We start from the raw sequence: 15230 nt of genomic DNA on the forward strand, positions 1-15230 counted from the left end.
TATGGGGTCTTTCTTGGCATTAGAAACTTGGAAGGAAGCAAGAACCACCACAAGCTCTTTTGTAAGAATGCTGTTGCATGCAGTTATATACATTCATTACCTTTTATTTTTTTCACAGCATGCTGTCAACAGGCATTAATTTTCCTCCAGAGTTTAAAGCAGCTTAATGAGCCAAGTGGGCATATTTAATGTCTAGCTCAAGACTGAAGAAATACAGCTAACCAAATAAGCCTCATTTTCCAGGCATTCTTTCCCTAGTTGGAAGGGAATAGTGTTGACGGCAGTAGAGTACTAGGTAGAGAGCAGGTGGGATTTAAACGGTAGCCCATTCAAGTCAGACTGAACCTGATTGTGTTCAGCTTGCCGGCATTCGTGCAGAGATGCTTACCTAGTTGACTGCTCCTGCTTTGAATGTTTGCCCAGTTCCTAATGTGAACGGACGCTCTACTGGTAAGTGACTTCCATTTTATGCACAGCTGAAGCTAAGTGGTGGATCAAATGCTTTGTATGTTCTAGGTCCAAGATTCAATCCCTGGTATCCCCCAGATAGCTTCTCAACTCATGGCCAGATAGATATCCTATGGAATATTCTGCTCAAGTTTTTTGTTTTTGTTTTTATCAGAAATTATAGCACAGATAAACCTGTTGTATATTCTGCACTTGGGAATGCAGATTTTCCAAGCTCAACTCAAAACTGTTTGGGGGTTTTTTTGTTTTGTTTTTTATATATATAAATATACATTATATGAAAGGCACTATTTTTTAAAAAAAAAAATGCAGTAAAGAATATAGGGGAAGCTGGAAACTTCTGAGAGGAATTACTGGCTTCCTTGAGCTCTATTTAATCTCCTTGTGTGTCCTTGGGGAACATAAAGAGTGGGCAGTAAAACTGTCTCGCTAGTAAAGTTGCCTTGGAACTTGTGTTTTCTAATAATGCTTTTGCCATTGGTGGCTTTATGAAATAGTGCAATCTAAGAGTTCTAGTAATCTACAAGTAGGCACAAAAGATGTATAGTACTTCAAAAGAGAAGGCAGAGAGTCAGATGAAGATTTTATTTCATAAAATAAGTTGCACAGGATTAAGACATAATTCAGCATCAGATTGTTTACTTCATCCTGTGTCTTCAGTCCAGAGGCTCACTGCAGATCAACAGCAAAGCATGAACAACTACCATTGCAGGCGTGTTATTCCTGCAAATTCAGCTGGGCATTCTTGTTGATAAAGTCTAAGGCTTGGTATGCTATAATTATTTAAAATCAAATGTAGTTTTCAACTGCAATTCTGAATAATTATAATAGTGGAATTCTTGGCACTTTGGGCATAATTTTTTAAAAGCCTTTTTAAATAAAGTAGGTATTATAGCACTGTTGGAGATGGTAATGCAACATACTTCTCCCATGGAAATTTCAGTACAGTGGTACCTCTAGTTGCGGACTTAATTTGTTTTGGGGTGCCGTTCGCACCCCGAAAAGTCCTCAACTAGAGCTCCTCTTCTGCGCATGTGTGCGAAGTGATCGAGTGCTGCTGTGCGTGCGTGAAGTGAGCATATCGCTCATTCATGAAGCGCGCATGTTGCTTCTGTGCATGTGCGGGTGGCGAACCACGTTCGTAAGCTGAAAGTCCATAACAAGAGCGGAACACAACACAAAGTATGACTGTAGATTATAAATCTCTTTTGTAGATCAGTGCCATATTTTTCTCATCTGTAGCCTTGTATTTTTTTATTATTTTAAAAAGACTCATTTCCTTTTTTAATTATTTGCTTAGCCGTGCTTGTCGTACACACTTTCACTTAAGCATATCAGCAAGGTGCTCCCTTTCATTTCCAACAAAACTGAAGGGAGCATTTGCTCATTTGCCAATAAGTGCAGCTTTGGGAATTTTAATGTTTTGCTACAACAGATATCTTAAATTACGTAAACTGCTGTTTCCTGTCCTAGATACCCATTTTCTCCCTTTTTAAGTCTTTTTGTTGAATTTCAATTAATTCAAAGTGTAAGAGGAGTTTTGTAATGGAAAACAAGCGCGCTGAGTTTTCGATTGGGACATGTGGTTTACTGATGCTCTAGATTGGTCCTTGCATGCTAATTGAGCAGTTAATAAAGTGGATGTTGGCAAACCGTCGATACTTTTTTTGGGAGATGTTTGTGTGTTGCCATTACTGTGCTGCTGCCTCTTTGGGCTCTCCTCATTCTGGTCCTGTATTGACTGTGTTCTGCATTGTAGTCAGGCAGAAATCAACAGTTTGGCTGTACTGCAATCAATAAAACCTGCTGAGTGTTAGCTTCTTGTTCTTTCTTTCCTGCTTTAAATTAAAACCTTGGTATGGGTCCTCCCTCCCTGAGGACTATTTTTGCAGTGTACTGTCTTCTGATTTGTCTTAAAGAGACGAGATGGCATTTCATTTCTCAAAAACAGCATGTATAATAGGAAGGGACTCTTGAGGCATGAGCTCTAGTGGTGTATTGGTTCCATTTCATAGGGAGTTAGAGTACAGAGCCACAATCTGATAATACTCACAACTGCAAGCAGCTTTTATTGGCTGGGCAAAAGTTTCATTTTACCCGCAGCTGCATTTTGCAGTTTTAGAGCTGGGAAAATGCAATTTCCTTTCCCCGGGTGGATTATTGCAATCTGGATCCTTTTGGGATAAGGGCTGCAACCACTGTACAATCCCTAAAAAAGAATAGCTTAAGCTGAAAAATATCAAAAGAGCCACTGCTAGTGTCTTTCTAACTAACAAGAGGATCCAGGAGAAAATGAGTGGATAATCCAAATTTGCGTCCTATGGTATCTTTGTAGGTGCCCGAGCATTTACTGCCCCTTCTGACTGGTTCTGGCTTGAACTGTGCTATTTGTTGGTATTGTGAATGCCCAAGAAATAGTACAGTACATGTCATAGCAGAATAGATCTGCTAGACTAGATCTGTTACATACGCTTCCCGTTACATACACTTCAGGTTACAGACTCCGCTAACCCAGAAATAGTACCTCGGGTTAAGAACTTTGCTTCAGAATGAGAACAGAAATCATGCTCTGGCGGCACGGTGGCGGCAGGAGGCCCCATTAGCTGAAGTGGTGCTTCAGGTTAAGAACGGACCTCCGGAACGAATTAAGTACTTAACCCGAGGTACCAATGTATATGAAGCATAAGGCAAAAATGTACCTAAGTGACAAATACTTTGAAATGCCGCATGGTTTGCTCACCCTTGCTGAAACAGAGTGTTAAGAACAAGGTTTGTGTGCTGATTTCATTGTCACTGACATTTAACTTGGAAAACTGCAAACTAAGGATTGAATGCAGAGGTCAGGAGAGGCAAATGCCTACAACAATTAGACTTAAAACTTGAGTTTGATGGAAGTAAATGAGAACTGGCAATACTGTTTTCCAATTGCTTCTAACAATTTGATCTGCCAACAGAACTGTGCTTTTGGCAGGTACATTGGTGACAGATGTATAACTTCTACAGTGATGAAATGTATTTCATTACATTACTTTCGAAACTGGTAGGTTTTGTTGGGTGTGTGTGGAAATGCTACAGAATGACAAGCAAATTCTATTCAGCATTATAGCCAGCTTAATCAAGGTGCTAACTAGTCAACTTGTTTATATTTGATTATACAGAGACATGGGTGACACTGTGGTCTAAACCACTGAGCCTCTTGGGCTTGCCGATCAGAAGGTCAGCTGTTTGAATCCCCACAACGGGGTGAGCTCCCATTGCTTCGTCCCAGCTCCTGCCGAACTAGCAGTTTGAAAGCATGCCAGTGCAAGTAGATAAATAGGTACTGCTGTGGTGGGAAGGTAAACAGCGTTTCCGTGCTCTCTGGTTTCTGTCACGGTGTTCCGTTGCTCCAGAAGTGGTATAGTCATGTGGGCCACATGACCCGGAAAGCTGTCTGTGGACAAACGCCACCTCCCTCGGCCTTAAATGAGCTGAGTGCCGCAACCCCATTGTCACCTTTGACTGGACTTAACTGCCCAGGGATCCTTTACCTCCCCCCCCCTTACTTGATTATACCCAATACTATGGGCAACATCCAATGTTAGCCATAGTCAGAGCAGACCCATTGAAATCAATGAACAAGTTAAGCCATCCTTTAATTACCCCACCTTTCTCTCATGGGTGGGTTGCACCAAAGTCAAAATCTTAGGCCATTGCCAATGTGTCTTTGTAGAGAAGAAAGGAATTGTAGGAGGGCAGGGGAGGGACGCGGGTGGCGCTGTGGGTAAAACCTCAGCGCCTAGGACTTGCCGATCGTCAGGTCGGTGGTTCAAATCCCCATGGCGGGGTGCGCTCCTGTTGCTCGGTCCCAGCGCCTGCCAACCTAGCAGTTCGAAAGCACCCCCAGATGCAGCTTGTCACGCTGGCCACGTGACCCGGAAGTGTCTGCGGACAGCGCTAGCTCCCGGCTTCTTAAGTGAGATGGGCGCACAACCCTAGAGTCGGACACAACTGGCCCGTACGGGCAGGGGTACCTTTACCTTTACTTTAGGAGGGCAGGGGAGTGAAAATTTGGCTTCTGTTGTACTTCCACAGCAATCAGTTTATTCACTGCCTGCAACCAGAGCAGAATAAAATGTGAGAAAGTAGCTAGGAATCTCCCAGCAGCCCCCAGTGAACTTGAAGCATTTAGATTAAAGACCACTGAGGCTGCAATCCTAAAGAGACCAATGGGGCTTTCCCTCTATCACAAACCAATTGTGTTAAGACCAGGTATTAGGCAGAAGGACTCGTATTCAAACATCACTGGGTAACTGGGAAGCAAATTATGTAGTGGGGTTTGTGGAAATATTCCTCCCCTTACCTCTGCTCCCTCTCTCTCAGATACCAATAAAAATGCTGTGTTTTTGTTGATTCAATCTCTGTCTTTAATCTAATGATACACTATGTATAGATTCTATGTATAGATGCTAAAGCAGAGGGCCAGCCCAATACATTTTGGCACCTGAGGCGAAGCACAAAATGGCGTCCATCCCATACGTGGGAAGAAGGGGTGAGTGAAGATCCAGATCAGGAACAAGCAGGGGAGGAGACCAGCAGCACTTCCTATTTGCCTAGAGGCTGTAGAGACAGCCAGATTCGGCTTCCAAGACGTTGGCTGCAGCAGCAGTTGATTCCTTGGAGGATCTTTTGCCCCTGTGAATTCTGCCATCTGATATGGTTGCCCCACCTTCCCTCGTGGTTGGGCTGGCCCTGTGCTAAAGCAACTTTGAGCTGAACACTTTTAACTCTTTATTGCATTTGTAATCATCCCATTTATAACACTCCAATGAATATTTATAAACAACTATTATGGGTTGAGTTCTGATTATTTCCTCCTGCAGTGTAGATGTTGCACTTCTGAGGGCGGCAGAAGTACCAAGAGAGCCCACTCTGCTGATTTTAACACCAAAGAAGGTAATTAGGGATGGAGGCAGTTTTTCAGATATTTGGGGTCTAAACAGATTTTAGAATATGATCAGACTTCATTTTATTCATTGCCTTTCAAAAAGGATTTTCTTCTGTCAAAGTACCAGGCTTTTATTGCTAGAGAATGAAGGTAGACTTAAAAATTGAGACATAAAATGTGTCTAGCAATCGTTACTGTGAAGGGAATCCAATCAATCTTTGAAATGTCCAATACTGTACTGAAACCTATAAAATACCAAGAGTAATTTAAAGCCTATTCAGAAATTATGCTAGTAGGCTGGAAGGGACATGATATTGAAGTGATCCATGGAATGTGTCAATCTGATGATGAGACTGGGAGAAAAATGAGTGAGACAAATGGTAAAACAAATAAATGCTATTAACAAACTTAATTGCTTATCCTTCATGTAGTGAGGATATGGAGTTATTTGTTCTGATGGATATTCTGTACTCATTGTTTCATGGAAAATATTTGAATTAGGGTAAATGCTTTTGCAGTAGCTTGTAGGAAGCTTGGACTGGGTTCTGTGCAACTCCTTGCTTGCTGAAATGTTTCCCCCTTCATGAATTCTGCCAGAATTCAGTATTTAACATTGCGTATGTGTGTGTGTGTTTTAAAGGGGTATAAACAAAAAAATGCTGAAATTACCTTGAGCTGTGTTTAAGCAAGGAAACGTATGAGGGTTGTTGTTGTTTGCATAAATGTGGCTTTCTTACAGTTTCACCCCTAAGGTTTGCGCCTCTGGATTACTGTACCAGGTACAACTGCTGCTTCCTTCTAAGAAAGGACAGCTGCTTCAAAGTTAATAAAAGTTAAAAGCAAACTATTTAACAACATAAAACAAGAAGCCTTCATTCTAGGAAGTACCTTCAGTGTTCTTGAAGGGTTTGGCTGTAATCTTTTTCTGGATTTTCTTGCCTGTATAGCAGTGTTAGTCTCGTTCTTTATAGACATGCTATGGGGAAACTTTCCTGATATAAAACCTTCATTTACCGGTATATAAAACATCCTTCTAAGAAATGAAAAAGTTAGGTCGATATCCATTGTACAGATATCCTGCTGAAACCTGAAGAATTTTTAAAAGGGGCAGTAAGAACAACAACCTAGTGGCTTGGATCCAAAGAGCCTGCTGTGTAATCAGAAGGGACTTTACTTGTTTAGTGGAATTTTTGGAACTAAGCCCATATTTACTTAGCAGCGTGATGAATTATGTCATGCATTATTTAAACTGGTTTTAACCACCCATACAGCTTTTCTTCTCTTTGATTTCTCTGAGGGCAAAATAGTGAGCTTGTAGAGGTTTTACCAATGGAATTGTTATAGCCTGTATTTCAGCAGAATACTTGTCAGATTTCAATCATTATTTTCCCACCATTGCTTTTGTTGCCTCTTATATGCAGGCACTACTAGCTGAAGTAATTTTGCTGAATTCTTGATAGTGTTGTGAGTTTGATGGGGGGGCTCAGTCTATATGGTGCTTAAATACCTTCTAATCCCCCTGAATTGAGCAATGAATTGAGGATTCCATTGTTGAATTAGCCATACAAAGATCATAGTTGCCACCTAAGTATGACCATTAGTATGGCAAAGGAGGTCGTTCTGTGCCAGAGGGCAAAGGAGTGGACCCTGAGAAGGACACCTGAGAAGGACATTAGCCAGGATTGTGTGTGAGAGCTGGGCTAGAAGCAGGCGGAAGTGGAACCATGCTTAATTTCGCCTTGAATCCAAAGTTGTGACTATGGAAAGCAAGACCATCTTGGGGTGTTCTGGGGAGGCTCTGAACCCCTCCATCATAGGCTGAAGTTGTACGTATGAGTCATTCCACTACTGCCGCCATTGTGCATCATGATGTTGATAATATTCTTAGCTATATTGTAACGATGTAATGAAATAGAAAACAGTGTAGAATACTTTCAAATGGAATAAAGGTAAAGGTAAACGTACCCCTGACCGTTAGATCCAGTCGCGGATGACTCTGGAGTTGTGTGCTCATCTTGCTCTGTAGGCCGAGGGAGCTGGCGTTTGTCCGCAGACAGCTTCTGGGTCATGTGGCCAGCATGACTAAGCCACTTCTGGCGAACTTATCTGTTTTTAATTTATCATTCAGGTTTTGTTTGTTTTTTTAATCTTTCAATTCCAGAACTGTAATCATCAGTTCCAAAAAATGAAGAGAATGTATTTTAATAAAAAATAATGTTGGTCAATAAAAGCAATATGTAACAATTAAATACAAAGTTTAAATTGTTCCAAAATTAAGAGAATAAATCATGCTTGTTGCATCTTACAGCCTCTATAGAGGCTTTAAATTACAAGCCCATGAAACAAGTCCTTAGATGGTTGAATCAGAACTGCAACAATTTCAACTTCCATACTAGAGAACTCATATTTTCCAAGACAAACTGGTATTTTATAGGCAACTCAGTGTCATGTTTTCTGCAAACTCAGCGGTAATCACTGATAAAACTGGTATCCTACCATGCTCTTGTTTGATACATTAGCCAAAATGCTCTGTTTGGGTTTTTCTTGCAATCTGTAGAGGCTCATTCCAGATCAGTCTTCAGCTCTTGAATCATGTCACTCCTGCCTTGAGTGTGAGATTAATTTTTATTTCCTCCAATTGCAGAAAGCTTGGCTCCCAGCACACACTCTGAGCAGCAGTTCAACATGTAATTGGAGCCTGCTGGAGTTTTGTTAGTCATGTTTTTAAACAAGAAACTTCAACCTATGTAGAATGCAGAAGAGCATTGTTAATAGTCAAACAAACAAGCTCTAATGAAAATTATAAATGGACACAGATCTGACATAAGAAATGACAATACTAAATAAAAAGTAGTGAAGCAACACTTCATTCTCCCAGGACACCCTGTATGTGTTCTTATGTGAACAAAGAAACTTCAGAGGGAAACTGCAACCTGAAACTGCTGAATTACAATTCAGCAAGAGATCAAATTCTATGAACTGTAGCTTGAAGTGGCTCAAAGGTTGTTTTTTATTATTATTACTCTACATGTGTAAATTAGCTTATGAGTACCAGGATGCCTATTATCAACAACTTTTGCCAGTGAGTATTGTTACTATTGCTACCTGTACTTTTTGCATTTTGTTTTTATCTGACCTAATTATTTACACCCCTACCCCCCCCAAAAAAAATATTTTGTGTAAATACCTGTATCTTAGAATAACAGTACATGCATCTGTCAATTCCCATAAAAGCCCTTACCACAATAAATTTGCTACCTTTCAAGGTGCCACAAGACTCTTCGTTGTTGTTGTTTTGTGTAGCAGACTAACATGGCTACCCCATGGGGCGGGGGTTAAATTCTGACAGTATCCTAAGTAATATTTTGCATAAGCACTTTCTGTACAGTACATAACCAAATAATATTTTTTATTTTTAAAAATGTACTATAATAAACTAAGTAGAAACTTTTCCTTTGATTAAGCGGAAACACGATCATACCATAAATTCACTAAAGATTGAATCAACCAAAAAATCACTGGGCAGGAATGTTCTCCATCATTCTTGATCCCAGGGTGGGTTACAAATGTATAAAAACAATAAATGTTCACAGAATATAATAATACACAACAAGAGCAGATAAAACCAATACTCAAGCCAGTTAAAATTCATTCCTGTGGATGGTTCCATTAAAATCTTTAAGGGTTAGGAAAATAAGTTTTGAGCATGCACCAAAAGCCTGCAAACAGCCTGACTTCCAAGGAGAGGGTGTTCCACATTCAAGATCACCACCACTGAAAGAGTTAATTTTCATGTTCCTACATAATGCACCAATGCTGGATACAGGACCCAGCAGGTTGTAGAAGGATGTGGATCCTTTTCGTAGAACAAAATTTGTGTGCCCGCACAACAGGTTCTTGCTTCTTTGGAGCCCAAATTGATCATGCAATGGTATTAACCAGAGATGGATAGCTCCCTCCCCTGCCCCCTAAGACATTGGTGGCAAATGTACCGTATTTTTCGCTCTATAAGACGCACCAGACCACAAGACGCACCTAGGGCAAAGACTTTCTGATGATCCTACTATTTATGCACTGTGACTATTGGAAAACCTAATTAAATGAACTAAAGGAGACTGGTGGCTCTTTCTGTCGTCGCCTATCCCTTAATCTACTATAGTAGTAAGCACTGTATGGTAAACATTGGGAGTTCGTGTATATCATAATCCAATATGCTCTTGGCAGATTGATTGTGTTGAGCAAGCATTGGCACTCTTTACCGTTAGCCTCAGTTTATCTGCCAAGCCCCTGTATACCAAACAGCATTTCCCATTAACCAAGCAGTTGGCATGATAAATAGTTGCAGTGCCTGATTGCTTAGCCGACTGCTACTTGCTAGCACTCAATTTCTAGCATCCGCAGCAACCTTTTTATTGCTTCACAATTCATTTGTATTGGGGGTTGTAAATCAAATTTGAGGTGATGAAGCAGCAAATGTGCTGTGTGTGTGTGGGTTAACGTTCATCAGTTATTTTACAAGCAAAGAATAGGGGTGGCCCTCGCAAGCACTTGGGCAATTTCAAAAGCAAATGAGAGTATTAAATTGATTACATGGAGACAAGGTTATTACTCGGAAATTTGGCTAGAACTCTTTTAGCATAATGAAATAAAACTCTACTAGAATTTGGCAACAGGGTGTAGTAACCAGAACCACAAATAATTGGATATTGACTGAAAGCAGAAATAATGGGTCATTGGTAGAAGTAAACATTTCCTTTAAGGCAGGAATAAAGCAGACTTTGCTTGTTTTTGGTAATTTCCTAGTTTGTTCTATTCTGTTTGTCTTGCTTCAAAACAGACTCATTCTCAAATTTGAGGTGTTCACTTTTGATTATTATTGTTTTTGTAAGGTAACTATTCTAACCAAAGTTGCTATATGTGCATTTCTTAACAATCAACACAAAAGCTTTTTACTATTTTAAGCACCTATGCCATGATAGTACCCAGATCCGTAGTAGTTATGGCTGCTTGAGAGACCAGGTTCTTCTTTGTGTATCCATACAGCTGTGCTGGTTGTGATAGATATATTAAGAAACAGGAATAAGACTAGTCCTTCATGCCAAGATTTCTAATTTTTTTAGTGCAGCGTGCATCAGTGTTAAGGTTATTCATTTGAAATTCTTGTCTCAATGTCAAACCCAGTTACATGAACGACCTCCTCTGCGTGTCTGTCTGGTAATCAATTTCTCATGGGATCATATCATCCCTTGTGAACCACTTTTGCCCCATGGGGGTGCATGTGAAAGTCCAGACTGCCAATTAGAAATGCTTGTGTGTCATAGTTTGTTGGCATCCATCTGTGTGTCATAACCTTAGCATTAATTTGCAGTGGAGAGGGTGGATTTAAAGTAGCATTTTCACCTCGCCGTGTTTTTGTGTCACCAACCTTATACAAGAATTGCTGTATATTGCCTAATGTGGGTTTTTCCCATATATTTATACACATTTAAATAGCATTTTTCATGTTTTTTTAATAAATCCTCTAAATGGAAGTATAGGGAACCTTATCATTTAACATTGTAGGCTTTCTTAACAGTTCGCTTTCCCTGCCTTCCCATGAAAGTTGATTATGGTCAAAGAAAGCTATGTCAGTTTCACAGATACCAGGATGACCTCAGCCATCTACTTTTCTCTGCTACCATTTTCCCACCCAAAAGGGCATGCATGTTTACCTGTATAATAAGGTGGCCTAGAAGGATTCACCTGTATCCAGTGTAGTGAGAGTGCAGAACAGAACGGCTAGCATTTTTTAACAGGTTGGTCAAAGAGTGTCTTCTCCTATGCTAGCTGAAGATGTGCGGTGGCATTGTGGAACTCTTAACAGGATAACCTGTGAATTGTGTTTGTGTGCATTGCATGAAATAGGGAATCTTCATCAGTAGTGATTAGAGAGCACTTTCAAAATTGCACATATAGTTTTTGGCCTTCCACTTCCGCAGTCCCAACAAGTTCAGCAGCATTTTGCTGTAGTTTGTTTGCTGATGTTTGAAACACCATGAGAGGAAAAGCTTGCAGAGATTTGGAATAGTAAATGTTGGTGGGGGTAATGTTACGCATTTGCCTTTTTCCTGCCTATATATATATCACTCAAAATGAGTTGGCACCAAAGCTGCTTTTCATAAGAAAAACCAACTGCTGGGAGCTGAAATTCATAGCTTTATGCAAGTTTATTTCAAATTTTTAGCTTAGTTTGGCTCAGGTATTTCTTTTTAAAGCACATATAATTTTTCACTACAGGGGCTTGCACAGTGTTTTTTGCATGTTTTGGAATTTGTTATTAACACCATTTTTCTCCTGAATTTAAATATCTTATATTCCTATTTAAGAATTGTGTGTTTTCTGTGCCATTTTGTCAGTGGTAATAACTTTGCCTGGTATTTTAGCACATCGCAGTCAGGGAACTTCTTTTAGATTACTTTTTGGGAGTCTTCACAGCCTTGTGGACAAAAGTCATTTAAGAGTTTTTCATCTTTAGAGTTTGTAGTATTGTTGTTGACAACAATATAATTGAATCCTTGCCCATGCCTATGCCTATGCCTGTGCATTGTATATATTATCTAAAATCTGGACAGACTTGGGTCTAAACTGGAGATATTCAATAAATATCTTGTTTTTTTCTCCCAGTGGGCTCTTCGTGAGGAAACTTAGGTATGAGAAGCAGCCTTTACATTGAATGTATTCAGCTGAGAACTCTTGACATCTAATCAATCTTCCTTACAGATGCTTTGCTTGAGACAAACTGGAAATCTAAGACATCACAGAAGAGCACTTTATAGCACACTAGTGCCATCTGATGGTAAGCTTTCTTATCAGTTACTGTTCCCATATCAAGTGATGGCATCGTTCACAGTGTCTGGGTGCATGCATATCCAAGAATTACTCTGTTTTTATTCTGGACGATTGAAAGTCTTCAAAATTTTAGGTCAACATATATCCCTCCGGTGCTTCGGACTTCTTAGTATTTTGCCCACCCCACCTCAAATCATATAATAGTATCCTCCTCGTGTGTCATGAGATGCTCATGTAATTTGAACTCCTAGGAATAGTGAATGGTGCTGCATTGGGAGATCTTGGCGCAGGTGTGGCAAAGATCAGTAGTGTTGGGGCTTGATAGTTAACAAGTCTCACAGGTTCTTTAAATCCCGGGTCTCTTTGGAGCCTATTGCACCCCAAGCAGAAGCACTAAATTCTTCATGAATTCTGGCGGGGTGTGTGTGCAGGATTTCAGTAGCATATTCCTCCTTTAAACTCTGTGTGGCCTGTACTGCAGAAAGTGCCTTTCCTTCAACCACTTTCAGTTCTTCATATCCTGTAATGTAGATATATAGGATTCTGGAGTGAGGCCTTCTATCATATCATATACACTTAGTAGCTAACCATTCCACTTTTGGACCTTCTATTTAATAGGTACGTATTTGTTTAGTTTTTATCACATCCTTTCTTCAAGATCTTCAGTGCAGAGTATATGTGGCAGCATATAGTAAGGTGTGTCATGTCTTTGTTTTCCCCAAGCTTTTCAATATGTGCTTGTAAGTTACTCTGTTGTCATCAATTTTTTTTTAAAAAAAGTTTAAGTGATAAATCAATTAAAATGCCCTTTTCTCCCACAGAAGTAACTGTACATTATAAACATGGACTGCCTGCAATAACTCTGACATTACCCTCAAGAAAGGAACGCTGCCAGTTTACAGTCAAGCCGATGCTGATGACTGTGGGAGCCTTCTTGCAGGACATACAGAGAGAGGATAATGCCATTGAAAAGGTAGAAGTCTTCACAGCAGGTACTAACACCACTGTCACCTTGAAAGTAAAGGACATTCTGTTCCAGCTCCTTTACATGCGAAGCAGACTTTGACTTTTGGAAATTTTTGTTAACTGTACTACTTTGGGGGTGTGGAGGTTTCCCCTTCAGTGAGATGTCTAGCACAAGAGTGGGCAGAAAGTAAACTGGTAGATCTCTGTGGCTGATCTCCAGTAGTTCCATAAAGATTTCTGATGCTCAGTTGCTTAACAGTTTTTGTTGTTTGTTGTTTAGTCGTGTCCGACTCTTTGTGACCCCATGGACCAGAGCACGCCAGGCACTCCTGTCTTCCACTGCCTCCTGCAGTTTGGTCAAACTCATGTTGGTAGCTTTGAGAACACTGTCCAACCATCTCGTCCTCTGTCGTCCCCTTCTCCTTGTGCCCTCAATCTTTCCCAACATCAGGGTCTTTTCCAGGGAGTCTTCTCTTCTCATGAGGTGGCCAGAGATTTGGAGCCTCAGCTTCAGGATCTGTCCTTCCAGTGAGCACTCAGGGCTGATTTCCTTAAGAATGGATAGGTTTTGTCTTCTTGCAGTCCATGAGACTCTCAAGAGTCTCCTCCAGTACCATAATTCAAAAGCATCCATTCTTCAGTGATCAGCCTTCTTTATGGTCCAGCTCTCACTTCCATACATCACTACTGGGAAAACCATAGCTTTAACTATATGGACCTTTGTTGGAAAGATGATGTCTCTGCTTTTTAAGATGCTGTCTACGTTTGCCATTGCTTTTCTCCCAAGAAGCAGGCGTCTTTTAATTTTGTGACTTCTGTCACCATCTGCAGTGATCATGGAACCCAAGAAAGTAAAATCTCTCACTGCCTCCATTACTTCCCCTTCTTTTTGCCAGGAGGTGATGGGACCAGTGGCCATGATCTTAGTTTTTTTGATGTTGAGCTTCAGACATATTTTGTGCTCTCCTCTTTCACCCTCATTAAAGGGTCCTCCTCACTTTCTGCCATCAAGGTTGTGTCATCTGTATATCTGAGGTTGTTGATGTTTCTTCCGGCAATCTTAATTCCGGCTTGGGATTCATCCAGTCCAGCCTTTCGCGTGATGAATTCTGCATATAAGTTAAATAAGCAGGGAGACAATATACAATATTGTCGTACTCCTTTCCCAATTTTGAACCAATCAATTGTTCCATATCCAGTTCTAACTGTAGCTTCATGTCCCACATAGAGATTTCTCAGGAGACAGATGCTGTTGCTTAACAATAGCAACAGCAAAATGTCTTTTTCCACCTATTTTAGGCTTCTGAGATTAAGATAGCTAGGCAGGAGTGGACCTCTGTTTGAAAGGAAGAATCTGAGTTCAGTTCAGTTCTTGGACTGAAAACAAATTGTGAGGCTCAGAATTTGCTCAAAGGCCCCCTGATGTTTAATTATGACTCTTAATGTCTTTTGCACCTGGCTCTGATTGGTACATCTTGAGGTTCCACGGGGGGAAAGGAAAGCTCAAACAAGGCTGAAGTCTGAACAATCTTGGGCTAGCAATAAGCAGGACTAGCATCAGGGATTGGCATTGTTGGGCTCCTGCCAACATCTCAACAGAGGATGTGATTTCGTCTCCAGAAAACAAATCATAGTTAGTTCGTTTGGGCTGTGTTGAGACATTAAAAAACCCCACACATTGGCTAAACAAACCATCACTTGGTGTTATATGCAAACCAGGCAAGATGTTGATGGTTGACTTTTATCTCTTTTAATGGTGTCACTAATTGAAGCCTCTTCATTTTTTGGATAGGTATTACTAACTTTTTAAATGAATGAATATAGCCAATCATACTATTAGTTCTATTACAATTACTCACTTTTTAAAAAGTTGTCATAGATGTAACCAAATGGGAGAGAATTCTTGGCTTGTTGGCTGGAATCATAGAACTGAAAACCTTATTGTGCTGATGGTCATATCAATACCATAGTTTAGTAATATCCTTGTCAGCAATCTATAACTGAAGAGATTATCAGACTTCTGATGTTATCATTCCCAAAA

The 15230-nt window shown here is 40.3% G+C and overlaps 1 protein-coding gene across 4 annotated transcripts in view; it reads left to right on the top strand.

Moving 5' to 3' along the window:
• Positions 1 to 15230, top strand: part of MCUB (mitochondrial calcium uniporter dominant negative subunit beta) — a 72064-nt gene that overhangs the window by 43286 nt on the left and 13548 nt on the right. For 3 of the 4 annotated variants that reach the window (XM_083456827.1, XM_083456829.1, XM_083456830.1), the window contains exons 2-3: positions 12155 to 12230; positions 13045 to 13215. In XM_083456827.1, the coding sequence (XP_083312953.1) occupies positions 12155 to 12230; positions 13045 to 13215 (247 nt within the window). The remainder of the gene's footprint in view (positions 1 to 12154; positions 12231 to 13044; positions 13216 to 15230) is intronic. The other variant, XM_083456828.1, reaches the window with a different exon arrangement.

The sequence above is a fragment of the Podarcis tiliguerta genome (genome assembly GCF_965153285.1).
Source record: "Podarcis tiliguerta genome assembly, chromosome: 9".
In the NCBI taxonomy this organism is placed as follows: domain Eukaryota; kingdom Metazoa; phylum Chordata; class Lepidosauria; order Squamata; family Lacertidae; genus Podarcis; species Podarcis tiliguerta.